Source organism: Convolutriloba macropyga, chromosome 2 (assembly GCF_964194025.1).
Source record: "Convolutriloba macropyga chromosome 2, txConMacr16.3, whole genome shotgun sequence".
In the NCBI taxonomy this organism is placed as follows: Eukaryota; Metazoa; Xenacoelomorpha; order Acoela; family Convolutidae; genus Convolutriloba; species Convolutriloba macropyga.
This window is the reverse complement of record NC_134469.1, coordinates 12,042,482-12,064,298: the sequence shown is the minus strand read 5'-3', so window position 1 is coordinate 12,064,298 and position 21,817 is coordinate 12,042,482. Positions and strand designations below refer to the sequence as shown.

The 21,817-nt window shown below is 35.5% G+C and overlaps 1 protein-coding gene across 1 annotated transcript in view; it reads left to right on the top strand.

The window, feature by feature from the left end:
• LOC142334814 (uncharacterized) overlaps window positions 1–21,500 on the top strand; it is a 24,454-nt gene extending 2,954 nt beyond the window's left edge. Inside the window, exons 3-13 of the mRNA XM_075383139.1 lie at window positions 4,007–4,054; window positions 4,241–4,288; window positions 4,399–4,446; window positions 4,655–4,702; window positions 4,813–4,854; window positions 5,074–5,121; window positions 5,317–5,364; window positions 5,487–5,534; window positions 5,782–5,829; window positions 6,046–6,098; window positions 21,366–21,500. Of these exons, the coding sequence (XP_075239254.1) occupies window positions 4,007–4,054; window positions 4,241–4,288; window positions 4,399–4,446; window positions 4,655–4,702; window positions 4,813–4,854; window positions 5,074–5,121; window positions 5,317–5,364; window positions 5,487–5,534; window positions 5,782–5,829; window positions 6,046–6,098; window positions 21,366–21,500 (614 nt within the window). The remainder of the gene's footprint in view (window positions 1–4,006; window positions 4,055–4,240; window positions 4,289–4,398; window positions 4,447–4,654; window positions 4,703–4,812; window positions 4,855–5,073; window positions 5,122–5,316; window positions 5,365–5,486; window positions 5,535–5,781; window positions 5,830–6,045; window positions 6,099–21,365) is intronic.
• Window positions 21,501–21,817: the final 317 nt, after the last annotated feature.

Below are 21,817 nucleotides of genomic sequence, written 5' to 3'. Positions count from 1 at the left end.
TTTTCCTCTATCAAACTGGCAACGGCATCAACTGTGTCCATTCTGTGCCTGAAAACAAATTGTCAGAGTAAGCAAATTTCAAAAAAAAGAATTCACAAATTCTTCAGTTTGAGAACAACAATTATCGCATCAAAAAATAGTGGGAGAGTACTATTTGGCAGATGGCCCGTTATTATTTTATCATTAATAGTTAGAACAACCAAATATAAGCTGTCTTTAATATTACTCCCTCAAAAATAGTAGTTTGAGAGTTTTAGATTTAGGTATTTATTTTAGTTTGATTGTTTTTCGCGCAGGTACGTACTCTCGTAATGCTTTCAAACAACCGGCTACTAATTAGCTTTAGGGGTAGCAAGTCTGGGGTTAAAAATTTTAGTGTCAAGGAATGAGGAGGGGGAGATAGTGGAGTTGAGATCAAACTGTGAAAGCGGTGGTCGAAAACTAGAAATCGTCTCTTCACACTATGAAATTGCACTATTTCAGCAGTTTTGACGTTTTACTAGATATGGATGCTAGGAAAGTTCTAAAAACAGTGTAAACCTGAAGTTGAGTTCTTAATATTTACCACTTAATCTCTATTTTCAACCGAAAACCTACATAAAAAATGGAGAATCGCACTTAAACGATCCAACTAATGTTTTTTTTTTCTAACGTTTTTGAGAAAAAAATTGTGTTTGCTGAAAAGGTCTTTGCGTAATTAAGCAAAAACTTTTCAGCAAACCCAATTTTTTCATCTTGTTAAAAGATTAAATGACAGCGATCCAAAAAAGGATTCAAATTTTGTTTTATAATCAGAGAATGAGTGCTAAAAACGGATTTTATAAACAGTTTGAGTTTTGCTAATGCCTCTCTTTGCTGTACTTATGTTGATGAGTGATCAATTTGAATTGACAAAAAGTAAAGAAACAAATAGTGTAGATTTAAACAAGTATACTTCTAGTTTTTTTCCGACATCGGAATAATTAGAAAATTTTTTACCTAACATATCTGCAACTTTAAGAAAAAACGTTATGATTTTAAGATTTTTTCCAAGCGAGCAGTGCACAGTTGTCAGTACCATACAAAAGGCCCTCACCAGGCATTCCAGAATCGTTAACTTGTTATAATTGCACTAATTTGTATAGATTGATCTCTCAAGATTCTGTTTCTTTCGTCAGAAAAATTGTAAGTTCTTAAATTGTACTTAAATTTTGTTGGAAGACATATTTTCTCATATTAACTTAGTAAGTATTCATAATATGTCCAAACTATTTTAAAATTCAGTAAATACCAACTGTCTTTGGTGATGTTTTTGCAGTTTCTCACAAATTGACTGTTCCTTTTTCCAACATGTACTAACTGTAGTAAACTACAATAAGATTTACCGCTGTTAGCAAAGAGCTAGCAAGTTCTCCCGTGATAACTAATTGTCTTTTTTTCGTATTAAGATTTGAATGTCGTTAGAATGTAACATACAAGTTCATGCATGATAGCATTTCCCTGCTCCAGAAAATGTTTTCTTCAAATATTTTCGTGCGTTTGAAATGAGTTAGACAAAAAGGCAAAAACGTTACTTTTTTTTACCGGTATAATTGGCTTCTTTATTCAAAAACGAGGGAAATCGTTGGCAAGCTCAATTTTTGATCGTAGGAATTCGTCTGTATGTCAGGTTTTGAATGTAGAAAAATGACAGCACGTTAGGTTTTAAACTAAGAAAACGGCCGGTATGTTTGGTTTCAAATCACAAAACAGTATCATGTATTTGTTTTCGCGGAGGTTGGTGGCAGAACAAATCAGCGCTGAAGTAGTCTAGATTCATTCTGTTTTTTTTTTGGATGGCCAGCCCTCTGTTCATGTGACAATTTGCACAAGCTAATCTTGATTTGTAGATAAAATTTACTGCATGAAAAAAAATATGTTCAGCGTAACTCCCACCAACAAGGTTTGCTTTATATGCAATTCGAAATTCCGCGTTGGTACGTGCGACTTTTAATTGCCGTACCAATAACCACTAAGCTAAATCGGCTTCGTGGTAATTACCAACAACCTAGCTTAAGAATAAGGAGCGTGTATAACACTATAGAAAAAACCAGCTGTAAGCAATAAAAGCATGGTATTATAGTGCTCCGACTTAAATTTGGTACATGAATAATTTTCAGTCAACACAGGATAAAATTAGCCTGGGCAAACTCTATGACCTCAATAATATAACCATAAAAATAAAAAACTGCGCATAAGAAATGCGATTTTTTTAACAGAATCCCCATAGTTCAACAAGTTTGTTAGATTGATGATCAAAAAAGCATCATATATGTTGAACTAGTTTCTTCAACGAGCTATTGATGAATATTCAAAGTAATTGCGCAGTAATTTGAATTTCTTCAGTGTAGTGGCTTCAAAACACATGCAAAGAGCGCGGTTTAAAAAAACTCAGATTTTTGTATAGACCTACCTTCGAAATCGAATATGCCACCAACCTTTTACTTTATTTTGGCAAAACATACAATATTTTTCTTGCCTTTGAAAACAATCATGAGATAGTTCTCTCATTTTTGTCTTTTTTATTTGATCATCTGGACTAGGGTCTCGTTTGCTTGTTAACATTTGACTAAAATCTCGTCAGTAGAAGATTTGAAAACTTTTGCCAGATCTACGTTCCTTTTGTTTACTGACTAAGAATTCAGTGCAGCAAGTACGATTTGGATTTAATCTTTTAGATTTAGTAAGATCAAACTGTCGTTACTACGCTTCATAAAAGATAGAAATTTAATTTGAAGTATATTAAAACCTTCTTGCCTTAAAGTTATTTGAATGTATCAGATATTGCAGAACCGGGGTGAGTTGGTAAAATTATCAACCGCTTCATCCAGAGAAAAATTGGTCATGATCAGACAATCCAGACCAAAATGTGGCCATGATTCAAAATTGTGCGAATTAGTGCGACTTTTCGCGACATAATTGAAAAAAAAACGTTTTTGTGTTTCAACTCTGCGGGACCCTGTGAAAATTTAGGAATCTGATTTGAAAGTACAACGACTCAAAATTTGGGCGACCATGATCCTACAAAAATTGGAGAAGACACATAATGAGCTATCAAAAGAAATTTTTAAAATTATTTCACTTGAACTGATTTTTCTATGATCGTTATAGGCATGAGAGATTATTTTGCGTTCAAATTGGTATTGCTTGGTTATAGAAGAAAATGGATGATTCACCCCAGTGTATCCATTCCGGGAAACCCTACCAGGAATAACGGGAATCTTAATTAACGTGCTTTCGACTAGTAAAATAGGATTTTGATTTCAATTATGTTTACGTTACCCGGCAATCTGTTATGCTCACTGTTCACAGAAAATTACCATAATTTCCCAGAACAAAAAGGCAAAAAACTTATTTTTTGAAAAGTTGCTGATTTCTTATAGTTCCCATTATGCAAACAAATGGAAAAATGAAAAAAAAAGTGGAAGTGCAAAAAAACCTTGCGATTGTCTTAGAAATTTTCAATTGATTATTAGCTTAGATAAAAAAAAACGTAAGAATTTTTCACTATAGAGAACCTATAGGGACAACGTGCTCTGATTCGCACGTAAAAAAACCTACTGAAGCCGTTGTAAATTTAACAAGTCATACTGCATTCCTTGCTCTCAACTCACTCTGAGTTTTCTACTTATGTACTTTTCTACTGCTCACTGCTTTTATTGTTAACTGCAATCTAGAAAGTTGAGACAGCTACTATACTGTATTTTTTTCAATAATCAAAATTTTGTCATAAATTAGGGAGTATTGTTGCTTTGATTATTCAAAATCATGGACGGTTAAGGTACTTGAAGTCTTTCAATTTTTTTCTGTCTGGTTGTTTGAGAACGTTTTGGGGTCAGCTAAATCGGTGCACATCACTAAAGGCGGGAAAAGCTACCTTCAGTTTCTACTGTAGTTGAAGTGATACCTAAATACACTCTATAAACATCAATAATCTAGCTTCTCGAATCCAACATTTAAAAAGTTTCTATCAATTGAACGTATTTAGGAACCTCTGCGATAACTGCACCCCAATTGGAGACGACATCATTTTCAGGTAGAATTAAGTTAGCTTTGAAAATTGCAGTTGATCTAAAATTAGTTTGTTTATTAATTATAAATTAACACTTATTCAGCTCGAGCTTTTTGCTTACGTAAAGAAAAAGGGTACTTCACTCCGATTCCAGCCTAACAATAGAAAAACCTAAAAATTTGGCTAATTTTTTTATAATATTCTTTTTAGGAGCCTCAACAATACCTGCATCACCCGTAGAAATAACGTTTTCTCAAGGTAATACAAACAGAAATTTTAACTGTGCAGTTAGTCTAATTGTAATTTAGGTTCGTGGTTCATTACCGTAACACATTTTGAATAATTTCTAAAATATTAAACGTATTTAGGAACCACGATAATACCTCCACCTCTATTACAGACGACCGTATTTCCAGGTAAAGTCAGCTGAAAACTTAATCTATGAATTTAATATAAGTTCAATTTCCGTTTTTAAATCAATCTGTCGTTAGGGCTTACTTCCATAACAATCTTGTTCAACTCGAGCGTTTTTGTTTACGTGGATTAAATCTGGTAAACTAAACTTCATTTCTAGCCTAATATTTGAAAAGTCTTATAATTTAGACGAACTTATTTTTATTATAGGAGCCACGACAATACCTGCACCACCCGTAGAGACAACGGTTTCTCAAGGTAATGCAAACAAAAATTTTAACTGTGCAGTTAGTCTAATTGTAATTTAGGTTCGGGTTTCATTAACGCATCACATTATGAATAATTTTTAAAATATTATACGTATTTAGGAACCACGATAATACCGGAATTAAAGACGGCCGTATTTCCAGGTAAAGTCACCTGAAAACTTTATCTCTGAAATTAATATAAATTTAATTTTCCTTTTTTATATCAATCTGTCGTTAGGGTTTACTTCCGTAACATTCTTTTCCTCTCTGTTCAACTTGAGCGTTTTTGTTTACGTAGAGAAAATTAGGTAAAATAAATTCCATTTCTAGCCTAATAATTGAAAAATTCCAATAATTTAGGCAAACTTATTTTTATTATAGGACTCTCGACAATACCTGAACCACCCATAGAAACAACTGCTTCTCAAGGTAAAGCAAACAGAAAGTTTGTACTGTATAGTTAGTCTATATTTTATTCAGGCTCGTGGGTCACTACCGTAACACTTTTCTTCTGTCAAATCGAGATTTACATTTTTTGAAGATAACTTGGTGTATTTTTTCGGCTCCTAGATTAACCTTGGAATAAAACTGACATTTAGGATGAGTTTTTATATTTATATTTAGGAACCACGATAATACTTGCACCTCCATTACAGACGACTGTATTTCCAGGTGCGGTCAGCTCGAGAGTTTTGATTACGTAGAGAAAATTTTGTGTATTGTTTTCCATTTCTAGCCTAGTATTAAAAAATTATAACAATGTGGACAAACTTTTACATATTACACGTTTTTAGGAGCCTCGTCATTACCTGCAACACCATCACCGACAACATATTTTCGAGGTAATGTCAACTGAATGTTTGAATTGTGCAGTTAACTTAAGTTTAGTCCAACTTCCGTGACATTTTCAATCAACTCCAATTTTTTTGTTTACGTAAAAAGGGGAGAATCTTTTATTTAGAAAACTTTTTTATCTAAAACGTAGAAAATTTTGTATTTATATTAAAATTTGTATTATATTTTGCTTCCAGCCTAACGTTCAAAATAATAATAGTTTGGACTATTTTTGTACATATTATACGTTTTTAGGAGCCTTGACGGTACCTGCACCCCCATTACAGACGAGTGTTATTCCAGGTAATGTTAACTGAAAGTTTGATCTATGCTGCCAATATAAGTTAATTTTACTTTTTTATATTAAATTTTCGCTGGTGTATCACGTCTGTAACATTCTGATTCAATTCGAGCTTTTAATTTGTGTAAAGAGTATTTGGTGATTTAAATTCCTCTCCTAGCCTAATATTCAAAACATCTAATCTTTTGGACAAACTTTTGTTTATTAAACGTATTTAGGAGCCTCGACGACGCCAGCACCACGATTACAGACAATCCTAATACCAGGTAATGTCAGTTGAAAGTTTGAACTGTGCAGTTAATATAAGTTTAGTTTAATTTTTCCTGTCTTGGTTCACCTCCGCAACTTTATAGTCGAACCGAGGTTTATGTTTACATAAAAAATAGTTTGCTGTTTCCGTAAGCCCATGAGCAGCGGAGATAGTTGTCTGCTGAAAGAAAATGGAGAATGATCCCTTTTGTCACCTTTTAAGCTAATTTGAGAGCTCTAAAGTTTAATTGGCGTAACCAGAGTAATTTTTACTGTGACACCGTCCTGTTGGTGTGCTTTAGACACCCGAGTCGAGGTTTGGTCAAAAAATAATGTAAGACTATAGCTGTGAATAGCGGTGAAAAAAACTTTTTTCACCGCAAAGCGCCCGCATCATTTAGCGTTGAATGCGGTGAATTTTTGCGATTTTTAGTGGTGAAAAAATTTTTTTCACCGCATTCACCGGATTTCTTACGAAAAAGAACCTGCTGTACACGGGTTCGAACCTCTGACCTCCTTCATGTCAACCACTTCTAATTCCACTGCGCCTTCTGCTACGTTCTCCAATGCTATTTCCTGTGAATTTAAGATAAGCGTTGAAAATAGCGGTGAATATTTGAAAGATTTGCAATTTCACCGTCCACCGTTAAAAATGAGTGATCGGATTGGAAAAAGTTTTCCACCGTTTAAAATTGAGGGTGAGGGTTTAAAATCGGAGCTTCCCTCTTAGTCCACCTTTATTTCACCATGATTCCACCTTTACTCTACCCGCAAATTCATTAACTGCACAGATCGCAATTTCCGCTTTTATTTCACCACATTTCCACCCCTAACCCACCCGTAAACTCCTAAAATGGACCACATTTCCCAAATTTACCACAATTGCACCCTTGTTCCGCACGTAAATTGATTAAGTGCACAGATTTCAATTTCCGCTTAAGGCTCTGATATTTCTACATAAATTGCTTTTCCGCGGTTTTTGAGGTAATGTGAGAGGTTATTGAAGATTTAAATCCTTGATTTCCCATAAGGATCATTAATGATTTCCTCGATTTCATGCAAGGATCATATATGGTTTCCTCGGTTTCATGCAAGGTTCATATATGATTTCCTCGGTTTCATGCAAGGATCATATATGATTTCCTTGGTTCCATGCAAGGATCGTACTAGGAACTACGTTATGATTTGTATGACATCATATATGATTCTTGCATGGAACCAAGGAAGCGGCGACCCGGGTTTATTTCACAGCAATTCCACCCTTATTCCAGAGGTGTCAATTGTGAAGCTCTTCTGGTATCAATTCAACCCAATTTTTACAACCTTCCAATCTGCTGCAAAACTATTTTGATTCTAAATGTCAGAGAGTATAGATACCAAGGGGATCAAGGTTGAAAATGCCAAACTGCATAATCTCCTTTGTGTGTACACTTTCGATTCTTTAAACTCTTGTGGACAAAACAAGACAAAGTCTTCTGATATGGCGTTCCAATTCTGACCGAAAACTCTTATGATCTGTCTGGCTACGTATTTGTCATCAGGTGGGACTCCGGTAGGTGCTTCTGGTCAGTTTTGAAACAAACTTAGTCAATCAGAAGCCTCAATTTTTCAGGCATTCTTTTTTCTGTGATGCGGTTTCTTTGGCTACTGCTGGTGCGGGCAAAACTTGGATGTAGTCATTTGGATGAAATTGTAATGGCATTCAAAGCCGATGAAAGTTTTTTTTATCGACAGCACACTTATAAAGCACATACATTTTCAAAAATTGCGTTTACATTATAAAGCAGGTACTTTCCTGTGACTGCAATTAGTTTATGACTTCATCATTATTAGGTAGCAACTAACACAATAACGAACAGGTAGCACAAGTAACACAATAGCAAACATGTATTAGGTAGCAAGTAACACAATGTGAGTATTCAGTTGAGATTAAAAAACACAGATTCGTTGTAATATTCAAGAAAAAAGACCAGCTGTAATATTCAATCATGCGTTTTGTGATGCAATAACATAGTGTTTTTCAATTATTAAAGATGTACCTTGTGAAAACTGTAAATGCTCACATTTATCATCCGTTCTAAACTCATCCACTCGCCGAACGGCAGTCTCACTGAAGTTTAAACAAATTTTTAAATGAGAATTGGTTTCCAAATTCTGGAAACAATTGATATTACCTTGAAAAATTTGTGATTTGTAAAAATTTATAAACAATTGAGTGTAAAGTAGATCAATTATAGTTTTCGACAACAAATAGGAAATCCCCAGTCCACCTATCCTAACGTTTAACACCTCATTTTAGTTAACTTTCACAAAATCAAGTGATATAGTTTCAGGTCAGCTTTTATCATTTTTACAACCTAAAGAAAAAATTTTGATTGTTAGTGAAATCAACCTTCAAATTCCGTTCTCAGCATAATTCCTATAATCTAAAACATCGTCCTATGACATGAAGTGTCGAAAAGGTCCGCATTTTAGATCTCAGCTATGTTTCATTTTAATAGTAAAAAACGATTAAAGATTCCGAGAGTAACCGTTTTTTCAATTGTTCGTTTCAGTTTCAGTTGCTTTGACCATTTTTTGCATGCTGTTGTTTTCAACAGTTCAAAATCAATAGATTGAAAAATTCGTTTATCAATGGTTAGTGGAAGACATGAACAATTGTACTTCTTGAAATGGAAAACTATCAATATGTATTTTTGTGAAATAATTGGGACCCTTTGATGAATGTATCTTTTTGCAATTAAAAGTTTCCTTCATTTGTTTTTGATCATAAACGTCAACGTCAATCAGAGACGGGAAGCGAAGTTTTAGCTATGTTAATTAATCTGTATGAGTGGGATATTCTGGCAGAATCGGCAAATGCAAGAGTTTATTTGATCACATAAAAGAAGACATTCGAAGTTTTTTTTTGTTTTTTTTTCAAAATATTCGTCAATGTAGGCCGTTCTTCTATGGATTTGTTGGTCTTAGTCCCAAAAAATTTCGAACGTTTGTTTAACAGTGAATGCCTTAAAACAAATCTTTTCTCATATTTTTTTGGCTGAAAACTGTTCTGTTCAACCAAACAGGTTATATCGGCGTGAAATTTGTGTCTTTTAGACACTATTTAATTCCCTGAAGCCAACTATATCAATTGTTGTGGTTAATTCAACAGATTTTCTTTTCTGCAAATTCACAAATTTCTGTGGATGTTGTTTTGTGTCAAAACACACAGAACATCATAGCCTTCATGGCGAGGTGAGAATTTTCCTATGAACTCGTGATGAAGGATTGCCTTACCTGGAACGCCGAGCGGTGGGGGGGGGGGGGACTGGTAATACTACCAAATACACGCTTCGGGTGCTCTCTAACGCCGTGATGATTAATTTTTGCATTTTTGGGCTTTAAAAATATCTCAAAAAATGTGGTATAATTTAGCAATTCGTTAATGTCTCCTAACGTGTTTTACCAAATTAGTTCAACTGAATGGCATGTTGTTGGTACTAAATTCGCCCTGAGTGCAGTCTTGGCTGCCTGCTAAAATTGTGCTGGTAAAAAGTTAATGAAAGACAAAACTGAGAAAAACCGATAACTGTGGTCACTGTGGATCAACCAACTGTTTTTTGATCTGAGCTCAACGGGAGCCGTATTTGAATCCCTGTAAATAGCGTTTGCTTCTTTCAGAAGTCTTTGAGAAATTGGCCAGGACATAAATCTCCTTTTGACGTATATGAGTCCGTTACGTTCGATCTGTTAGACCATAAAAACTTAGCCTCGAGAGTAAGTTAGTTACAGTCCTTTGATAATGTGATTTATACCCATACATATATTAAAAGTCATTTCGGGTAGTTAAGAAGGTCAACTTTAATTCTGCAGGTCTCATCTCCTGGCTTCTATTTGAATAGGTACGGTACATTGTTCATGCAAAATCGTCCCTAATAAAACACCAACTTTGATGATTCTTTGAAACAGAGATCCTCTCAGGTATTTCATTGCTCCAAATATGGTGCTGTTTTATTCAGCCAGTTTAGAAATATTGTCTGATAAATGTACCATAATTTGTAACCCATGAAACAGGAGACCCTCACGTGTAACTTTGTTGACGCTCTCGTAGACTTCACATAAGATCTGTGTGAATGTATTGCAAGACTTAATAGATTTTGTCAGTGATAAAGTGATCAACAAATTACGGTTAATTAGTTCTGGTCATTGAACAGTGTTAGTTCTGGACAAAATAATGTAGGCTTGTTGAGTCGCGCAAGTCAGTTCTGTTGGCCATTTGGTACCCATTGCTCGATCGTTATTTTTTGACTAGTAGAATTGTTCTGCCTAACGAGTTCAGAGAACTCAACAGGCATGCTTTCTAGCGGCTTGAAGTGTGATGCGATAACATTTGTGATGCGATAACATAGTGTTTTTCAATTATTAAAGATGTACCTTGTGAAAACTGTAAATGCTCACATTCATCATCCGTTCTAAACTCATCCATTGGCCGAACGGCAGTCTCAATGAAGTTTAAACAAATTTTTAAATGAGAATTGGTTTCCAAATTTTGGAAACAATTGATATTACCTTGAAAAATTTGTGATTTGTAAAAATATATAAGCAATTGAGTGTAAAGTAGATCAATTATAGTTTTCGACAACAAATAGAAAACCCCCAGTCCACCTATCCTAACGTTTAACACCTCATTTTAGTTAACTTTCACAAAATCAAGTGATATAGTTTCAAGTCAGCTTTTATCATTTTTACAACCTAAAGAAAAAATTTTGTTTGTTAGTGAAATCAAACTTCAAATTCCGTTCTCAGCATAATTCCTATAATTTATAACAACGTCCTATGACATGAAGTGTCGAAAAGGTCAGCATTTCAGATCTCAGCTATGTTTCATTTTAATAGTAAAAAACGATTAAAGATTCCGAGAGTAACGGTTTTTTCAATTGTTCGTTTCAGTTTCAGTTGCTTTGACCATTTTTTGCATGCTGTTGTTTTCAACAGTTCAAAATCAATAGATTGAAAAATTCGTTTATCAATGGTTAGTGGAAAACATGAACAATTGTACTTCTTGAAATGGCAAACTATCAATATGTATTTTTGTGAAATAATTGGGACCCTTTGATGAATGTATCTTTTTGCAATTAAAAGTTTCCTTCATTTGTTTTTGATCATAAACGTCAACGTCAATCAGAGACGGGAAGCGAAGTTTTAGCTATGTTAATTAATCTGTATGAGTGGGATATTCTGGCAGAATCGGCAAATGCAAGAGTTTATTTGATCACATAAAAGAAGACATTCGAAGTTTTTTTTGCTTTTTTCAAAATATTCGTCAATGTAGGCCGTTCTTCTATGGATTTGTTGGTCTTAGTCCCAAAAAATTTCGAACGTTTGTTTAACAGTGAATGCCTAAAAACAAATCTTTTCTCATATTTTTTTGGCTGAAAACTGTTCTGTTCAACCAAACAGGTTATATCGGCGTGAAATTTGTGTCTTTTAGACACTATTTAATTCCCTGAAGCCAACTATATCAAATGTTGTGGTTAATTCAACAGATTTTCTTTCTTGCAAATTCACAAATTTCTGTGGATGTTGTTTTGTGTCAAAACACACAGAACATCATAGCCTTCATGGCGAGGTGAGAATTTTCCTATGAACTCGTGATGAAGGATTGCCTTACCTGGAACGCCGAGCAGGGGGGGGACTGGTAATACTACCAAATACACGCTTCGGGTGCTCTCTAACGCCGTGATGATTAATTTCGGCATTTTTGGGCTTTAAAAATAGCTCAAAAAATGTGGCATAATTTAGCAATTCGTTAATGTCTCCTAACGTGTTTTACCAATTTAGTTCAACTGAATAGCATGTTGTTGGTACTAAATTCGCCCTGATTGCAGTCTTGGCTGCCTGCTAAAATTGTGCTGGTAAAAAGTTAATGAAAGACAAAACTGAGAAAAATCGATAACTGTGGTCACTGTGGATCAACCAACTGTTTTTTGATCTGAGCTCAACGGGAGCCGTATTTGAATCCCTGTAAATAGCGTTTGTTTCTTTCAGAAGTTTTTGAGAAATTGGCCTGGACATAAATCTCCTTTTGACGTATATCAGTCCGGTACGTTCGATCTGTTAGACCATAAAAACTTAGCCTCGAGAGTAAGTTAGTTACAGTCCTTTGATAATGTGATTTATACCCATACATATATTAAAAGTCATTTCGGGTAGTTAAGAAGGTCAACTTTAATTCTGCAGGTCTCATCTCCTGGCTTCTATTTGAATAGGTACGGTACATTGTTCATGCAAAATCGTCCCTAATAAAACACCAACTTTGATGATTCTTTGAAACAGAGATCCTCTCAGGTATTTCATTGCTCCAAATATGGTGCTGTTTTATTCAGCCAGTTTAGAAATATTGTCTGATAAATGTACCATAATTTGTAACCCATGAAACAGGAGACCCTCACGTGTAACTTTGTTGACGCTCTCGTAGACTTCACATAAGATCTGTGTGAATGTATTGCAAGACTTAATAGATTTTGTCAGTGATAATGTGATCAACAAATTACGGTTAATTAGTTCTGGTCATTGAACAGTGTTAGTTCTGGACAATATAATGTAGGCTTGTTGAGTCGCCCAAGTCAGTTCTGTTGGCCATTTGGTACCCATTGCTCGATCGTTATTTTCTTTGACTAGTAGAATTGTTCTGCCTAATGAGTTCAGAGAACTCAACAGGTATGCTTTCTAGCGGCTTGAAAAGACTTGAAAAAACTCTTTAGGTTGCCAATTTTTCTACGAGCAAGGGAAACGTCGCAGTTTTTTGTCTGAGTTGGGCTGCTTTTGCTAATAACTCTGTGTTTTGAGGGAGTATTAGCAGTTTGTTCAATGATTCTGACAGCTGAGTTCAAGTTGTTTTTGATGGTATACATGTCGTCTATCGTCGTTTTTAGAAAGTTGGTGGAAAATTCTTCAGTCCACCCTTAATTTTTGTCATTTTAATTCTCTTTTAACCTCAATTGTGTGTGTTGTCTATGATGTTTTTTATGAATATTTACAAAGCGCTTTTTCAGAAGTTGTTTGCTTTTTTTGTGATTATGGCTGTTTACGCCTCTACTTTCTAGGTTTAGTGCTCCTTTCCACTTCTTTGCAAGCTAGCTTGGCTCGCTGCCAATTTTTCCGGTCTGGGTTGCTCTGAATTTCAGACGTTCAATGTCGGTGCGGGGTTTGGTCCACTTTTTCCACATTGTGGGAAATTGTCAGAACAGCATGAAGGTTTGTTGAAAGTTTGCGCTAAACATGGATTTTAAACTTTGAGATTTGCTTTTTTCGCTAGCTGCAGATTTACTTTCCAGTCTGGTTTGCTCTCCATTGTAGAACTTCGGTTTTTGGACCAGTTTCGGTTCATTGCGGGCAGTTGGGTACATTTGCATTTGCATGAGATTCGTTGAAGGTTGCGTACAGTTTGACTTTCCAAAAGCCACCACTTGGAAAATACTGTCTTTATTGAGGGTAAACTTGTTCAAAGAAACATGTTCAAAGTTGAGAAGGAGACAAATACAATCCCTGAACTGAGGTACCAGCTGATTTTGACCAGAGTCTAAGGACTCGAAAAAAAATCTTTTTTTTTGAAAATTCTTACTTGTTTTGCTATTTTCATATTCCGATAGAATATTTGTATAATTTGTTGATACCAATGGTAAAGTTCAGTGAAGTACCATAAACATGGAAAATGAAAATATCTCAGATAAACAACACAGCGAACATTTGAACACTTTTTTGTGTTATTTTAGACAGAAACAGAAGTTATCTGATATTGGATCCAACTATTTCAAAAATAGTAATACGTCTAGTAGAGATAACCAACTGTTCCAAAACGTCAAAAAGCCTAAGGAAAATCAATGAGTGAAGAGAAACTCATAACAAAAAAGCCATAGATTGGCAAAATAAGCTAACTCACATAACTACGGTATAACCAAAAATACATAATCTTCTTTTGTGACCAAATCTATCGCTTATATGTACAATGTTAACACAGGAAAAATCATTTGAACTTCATATATCCACTTATGTTTCTCTAGGCGTTAACAAAGCAAATCAACTCGGAGGTTAACAATAAGAATATTTGTTAACAATCAAACAAATTGCTTTTGTTGAAGAACTTTGGAAGCTCAAATAAATTTTGTAAGATTAAACATTGCAAATAACTGGTGCTCTCAAATATATTTTTAAAAATGAGAACACCAAAATCGAGATTATTAGGTCTCAGGTCGAGAACGCAACACGAAAATACTTAAAATTTCATTTTAATTTTGAAAAAGCAATATTTGTTCTAAAATGGTTTGGTACGTGAATTCACCAAAATTGTGGAATCAAATTTGCTAGCGGGTGTTTACTTGAGGGACAATTGTCATTTGGAAATTGCAGTGGAGAAAAGCCAGAAGAAATAAAATATTTTTCTTCACTATCACTTTTCTGTATATTGTTAGGTCTCAACGAGTAAAGCAGGACTCAATAACAGCAATAAAAATTGCTGACTTCCCAATTAATCTTGTAGAGATCCAGCACGACTTTGAGTAGGCTGAGTCGGCTGCTAACAACAACACACGAGTCAGCCTATAAACATAAGATGAAAACAACTGTTGTTCCGGAAATAATAGGGAAGCATTTGACAGTTCTTTTTTGAAAGAGTTATCTAGAAAAAAATTGAGGAGATCAACGCTTCAACAAATCGACGTTCAAAAAAATGACGTTAAATTGAATTGTTTTTGGATGCGAGCCTTTTATCTATGATTGAAGTTGATCCCAGTCGTTCTTTTAACCATCTAATAATCGACTTCTCTTTGGTTCGAATTAATATAAGAAGGGAAAACAAGTGACAATTTCTGCTAACCTGATACAGGTTCTCAGGAGTTTGCAGATTCAAAAAAAACTTGAGGTAAAAGAGCGTCAAACCGTTGGAAATAATATAAAAGTGCCGAAACCTAAGGAAAAAAACTGATCAAAAGTCTTTGCTTCTGAACAAGTTGGCAGTGCAAATTATTGACAAAAAAGTTTCTCGTACAGTTAAGTCTCAAAAGATAATTGCGTTTTTCCATTCATAGTTTTATATAGAGAATTAGAAGCTTGAAAACATGCTGTCTGCTGGTAGGCTAAAATTATAAAAGGACCGTGAAAATCCGGAAAAAACTGTCAGAAGCCAAGTATATTGTTTTTGAAAGTAGTCTACAGGTCGCTAAACAACCTTGCTGCTTAAGGGGAGGTTTTTGGTTTGCCAGAAGCCAGTGCCTCACCCTCGCCAAAAAATAAAGAGTTTTTGCAGATCATAAGGTGTATACAATTTTGAAGCTGCAAAACAAAACTTCAAAAGACTGAAAGTTTGAAAACCATTTTTAGTCTGTCGATGTTCCTTTTTGGGATAAATTTCCAAAGATAGAATTGATACCCTGCATTGTCTCCTGTTTGCAGTTGGTGTATTTGGTTTTAGATACATTGTCCGCTCTCTTCAAAAATTTTTTTATAATCCATTTTTTAAAGAACGCAAAAACGGGTATGGAGTAGCACTTTATTGAACTATCATAAAGTCTATACATTCAACTCCTCTATGCTAACAGTTTTTTCTGTTTCCTTTCTTTATTAGCCCCATTTTTTTTGTTGTCCTCCCCAAAATTTTAAGAGCACTATATTAGTATTTCAAAATATAGCTTTTTTGAAAAAGCTTCAAAAACCACAAGAGCAGAATTGGATTTAATTTCGTAAGCTTGTAGAAAACGTGTTAATCCTCCCAGCTCACTAAATGATATACAAATCTGATTTGATGGCTTTTGAAGCCTTATCAAATATGATAAACAACGAAAAAGGAATAACAGAACAACTATAATTTGGACCGCTCAAGGAAAACACTAGGCGGCTAATATAGAAAACACCTTGAAGATCTTGGAAATGGAGTTTATTGATTTTATGGTGGTTCAATAAGTGTTACTTTAAAGCTGTTTGTGCGTACTCTGAAAAATGAATGATGCAAAGTTTTTGAAGAAAGGTGACTATCTCAAGAAATGGGTGAACACCAACAATTTAGGAGGCTAAAGAAAAGCTTGATTCGACTCAAGCATCGGTTTTGTGCCCGAAGACTTTTCCTTGGAGCATGTTTCTTAAGAGTATTCTTCTACAAAATAAGCCCAAAGCCTTCGATAGTAGAAAACACTCAAGAATGATGAGTTTCCGTTCACCGCCCAAACATTTCTCCAAGACGGGATTTTCCAAAATAAAAAGAAACCGTGAAAGATTGCAAAAATTGCATCTGTTAATAGATTTGAAAAAAGGCCGGACAAAAACCAGAAAAACTGTCAGAAGTTGAGTACATTGTTTGAAAGTAATGTACACGTTGTTGTACAACTATCTAGGAAAGGCTTCTATTTTTTGAAAGGCCATTGGGCCAACCTTGTCAAAATTGCGAGATTTTTTTTTGAGATTAACTTGGAGTTATCAATATTTGGTCTTTTGATGCAGCTTTTTTGGATATATTTTCAAAGGAAATTTATATCGTACATTGCCTCTTGATTGAGTTGGGTATAGTAACACGTTTTCTACGAGCTCACGCAATGGATTCCAAGTCTGCTCAAGTGGCTTTTGAAACTTTTCAAAGATGATAAATTTTGAAAAACAAACATTAGTGAGTGTAGAGTAGAGGACAGATAAAACAAAAAAAATTGGAGGGCTATCATAAAAACACTGAAAAGAGCAAGAAGTTCAAGTTGATAGCACTTATTGGGGTTCAGTAAGTGCTATTGCATTGCTTTTGGTGCTTGTGTTTTCAGTGCAAACTTTTCCAAAGCAAACAACAAGCACCGATTTACAGAAGAAGTTTTAGCTGATTAAAAATGTCCATTACGCGCGACCGTTGTAATTATATAACCTACTTTCGGCATGATAATAAAGGCCAAAAATTCTGTGGAAAAATTATGCATCTAAGCTAGTTGCTTTTAAACATGACGAGGATAGACATTGTGGTCGAATCAAATATGTAAAGCTCTGAGGGTCTTGTTATTTAGTCATTTTGAATTATTGATTGTATTCTGCTCGGCAAACAAACTGCAGATCAGTACGCAGATTGAGTGTCAAGTGATTCAATCACCATCGCCTTGTTTCAAGGTCAGCGTGGTCATTGCAATATATTGTTTTCATACAGTTCTTGAACGGACGTCAATTAACATTGTAATTGCATAGTTTCAATAACAGCAAATCCTAGTTTTAATTCCGGTTCAACAGATCAATAATACGGCAGTGGGCTGTGTTTCTCGCTAGATCTGGGTTTAGAACTTGTTACGATACAACTTGCAGAGCACTACGATCGACCCACAGTAAAACAATTAGTACAAACTGCCGCTCCTGAACTAATAAGGATAATAGAGGTACGTACAAAACACAAATTGGCCTTTAAAAAGACATTACGCGAAACTGATAAGAAACAAACCAGAAAATTGTCGTCCGAGAAGACTTTGAATAGGGGGCTTCTCTGTCTACCCGGAAGAACGAAGAGGATAGGATGTTTTCATCTTTACCTAGGCGAAAAACCAACGCAAAGAGAATGAAGAAATTGATGACAAACCGCTCCTGTTCACAAAAAAATATAAAAATCTACACCACGGACCAACAGAAATTGTTTCACTGAGTTTCAGCGTGTCCCGAGAACAACTTGTAGGCTTTTTAAAAAAATTAACAAGATCTAAAACAAAAAACACTTCTTTTCATCCATCATCTACGCTGCGTCTTGCAATGTCTTATTCATTCGCCTGTGCCGATCTTCCAGTTTCTATTAAGAGCTCAATGTTGGACCCCTTTGATTCAAAACAATTTTTGCTTCAATTTGTGCGTGCTTTTGAAGAACAATTTTGCCCGCCAACAAATAAAGATAAGCCAGAGTTGCAGTTCAAATTTTAAGCGACAAATAATGAAATAAGTGGAATCTTAGCCTATCTAAACAACATTTTACTCAAAACTGAGGTTTAATTTGTTGATTAAAAAATCACAACACAAAGCAGCTGTTCAGAAGAAAAAATTGAAGGCACAGGTGGTCATAATTTTTTGCAAATAACCTTGCCAATAGTTTTTGTTAAAATGTGGAAATTTTCTTGAATGACCTCATGGTTTCTTCGTTCAGCAAATTTCACACCTAGTGGTTCAGTTTGCATCCAATTAGGTGGCAAACCTCAGTTACGATCTGACATCCAAGCGCAACAGGCCCAATTGTATAGCTGCGAACCAGATTCTTCAGATTTAAACGATTTGAAAAATGGTAATTTCTCCAAAGCAACGTGAAATGTTAAATTCAGGGCGTAGCTTTCACATTTTTTGACACAATTCCTGTCAATTTGACGTTGACAATTACTTCATATCTGAAGTCAGTTTTCGAACCACACTGACACGAAAGTTGGACATAATCAAAGTGCTACAATCCGAAGTTTGCCTGAATGCTTTTAGATGCGGAAAACTCTTTAACAGGGAACTACACGTCTAAACTTTTCAGTTTTGAGGACTTTGATTTGAGTTCTGTGAAGATAACACAGGAAGGATTACAATTGTTTGGTACACCAATTGATACTTTCCAGAGCCACGTGCGCCTCTACTACACAACAGTGAGCGCCTTTGTTCATGCTGCTGTCAGAGGCCGTGTAGTTACTCTCGAATTTTTCGCCAATGCTTTTTTGTTTTTTTTAAAAGAGACTGGAACTGATCGCCATTTACGGGACAGGACAAAAATTTACCGGTGCGCTGATGGGCGTCGAATTTTTTTTCAAACCAACCTTTCAATCAAGCTATTAGAGTCATACTTGCGGCTCAACTTCGATCTGCCGATGTAATTAATTATAATAGAAAAGTTATCAAAAGCTCATAAATCTACAATGGTTGAAAATAGTGACATGTACCTTTACGTCACTCAACACTCTGAGCCTTGGCTGTTATTCTGCTGACAATATCCGCTTCTTTCAGAAAAACAAATTTGTTATTGTTAATTATCAAACAGTATAGTTTTAGTAAACATTGGATTTGGATCGCGCACAATAGTGGAGAACTACTTTTCTAAAACAATTTCATACGAAACCTTCACGATGTCCTCCCAAGTATTATCAAAAGACTTCAAAAGCACTGCAAAAGAAACACAAACAAATGCGTCAAATTTATTGAAATTCGTTTCTTGTGTATGCAGCTGGCAATAAATGAATTGCTTGCATTGTACTGTTCATATGTTGCTCACTGTATCTATCCAACGTCCCGATGCTTTTCCTTTTTTATAGATGACGTTGGTTAGCTTAAATTTGCTACATTTTTTGCTAATCTTTTGCAACATGTGAGTCTTTGAAAAGATTTTTCTGCCATAATGAGTTCGAGGTGATTCGATAGGCAGACAAAAACAAATGACTCAGGGAAAAAGCTTGTACACCTAAAACTGTCTACAAATTATTCAGAGAGTCAAGAACCAACTGAGTTTTCACCTCTGCGTCTGACGTTTTATCGATTTCTCAAACGTCAAAAGTTATGCAAGTGATATCTCAATCCCTCCAACGCGGCAGTTAAAATACACGTTAGTGACGAATTCGCTCTAGTATTGGAAATTAGTAGTGATCAAAGCTGCCAGGAAGTGAAGAGTGACGATGAGGAGCCAACCACAATGAACAGGAGGCTTAGATGAAGACCTCTTTCTCGAGGCTCCAAGGTAAAGTAGATTCCGATCCAGTAAAAATGATGATAATAGCATGACCCTAGAGAAGAAGTAGCGAATACGAGGCCTTTGAGCACTCAATTATTGGGTTTTTTGCCATCTTTTATGAGTCGGGGACAAAAAGTTTCTAAGATAGGACGCGGTTTTTCTCGGCCGTCCTTTAGGTGGTTATGACGGTGATCATGACCGTTTGCTGCATAAAGCCGCCAGAAATCTGGACTTTTGTGTCATCGCTTGTCTCTCTGGTTGAAAGAGCCATTCATCCGTCGAATGAATTACTTGAAAGAATCACAATGTCCAAAAATCCAACTCTTTAATTTGCGAAAATTGAGGCTGCTCAAGTAAATTTCATATCTTCTCATATGCCTCACATAATACAAAGAGAGGAAACAGTTCGATACGAGAAGAACGAGACAGGTGACTAAAGCAGTTTTAATCCATTTGGGTTTTTGGAAACATTTTTAAGTTGACATTTCAGGTCACAGATTCATTTATGAAATTTTCTGCTTGTTTTTGCAGCAAACGTTGGATGAATTTCAAATTATCTTGAGGTAGGCAGATGAACTTGGCGGCTTTTAAGTAGAGGAAACTGAAAGAACTGGTAAAGACCATGCCCGCCACTATTGCATCGTCTCGAACAGGGCAAAACTCTTAAAAACAACAGCCGCATAAAGCACGTGCAACATGCAAGAGGAATTATGAGGCAATTGCAGCTCCATGTTGAAAATCGAGCCACCTTTCAGCAAATGACGCGAGAGAGTAAAATTAATTTTCAAAGATGTTAGAGTTCGGCAGTACCTCAGAATTGTGGCTGCATGTGAGATGTACTCAAGGTTGTTGAACCTGACGTGGTTTCAAAACGTGTCAAGTTAGCTTACGGGTCACAGGAAACTGCAGAAGAGCTGCAATGAAGAGTTAAAGATTGGAGAACCTCAGAAAATTAAAAGCGGGCTGCAAGTTGATAATCGTGGCAAAAACTGTCCGGCGAGTGCAGGCAAACAGTTGCTCTGTTTATGTACCCAATATTTGAGCTGACCACAAAAAACGGTTTCTTGGTTGTACATGCCCTGTCTAAGCATTGCAGATTTGCTGGGTCGTAGGCTCTATTAAAGTTTTCTCTTTATTACTGAAAATGTTTTGCTCTAAGCGTTTTGATCGAATTGTGTTAGAAAAACGTTTCTTTCGAAAAAAAATCAAGCAAACTGCCCCTTTCTAAAACAAGCTGCAATTCACAGGTTTTGTTTTTGTTTATAAGCACGCAGCCAACTCGATATTTGCGCGTAGATATCTTAACATGTAGCCAATGGCGCGTCAGACATTGTAAAATATTATGAGTCTTGCTGGTGTGGAAATGCCGACAATAAAATTTTGAAAGACATTTACCAGAGTGGGCGGTGGATGTCTTGGTTTTGAGCCTGCCTGTCCTTGGTGTGAATTATGAAAAAAACCTCTAGTAGTTTCTCTTCAGCATGAACTTTGTATGATTTTTAAAAGTTAGTTTTTTTATTTTTAGTGTCTTTAGTAATCCGGTTATAGAGACAATCACACTAGCATCGAAAACCCATTTATATATATTGTATAGTGTTGTATAACGTTGATGTGTAGTGTAACGGCAATGAAGCGGTGGATGCTAACAATTGCGCAACAGTGATAGAGGCACTGGCAAAAAACTGCAGTGATGTCAAGTTCGCGGTAACTCAGGCTCTGTGGAGGAACTGTCTGAAGTTGGCTCAAAAATGAAGAAATCGGTTAATTTAATGATATCATCTTGAGGATAAATTGCATTACTGGGCGAAAAGTACGTACGAGGGTAAAATCTACATAAGTATTTGACGAGGAGACTAACGGTTTGCCTCAATTTTGTAATATATAAACCAGGCGAAATGAGGACAATATTATTTTTTGTTTTTTAAAGTAAGTCGTGTCTATAATTGGAATAATTTAATCGGCGGGTAGCTTTTGAAAACCGAAAGAGAACACATATGCTGATTGGGTGCCAACTATCACCCTATCGGCATATGTGTTCCTGTATTGGAGCAAAAACGAACAGTTTTACA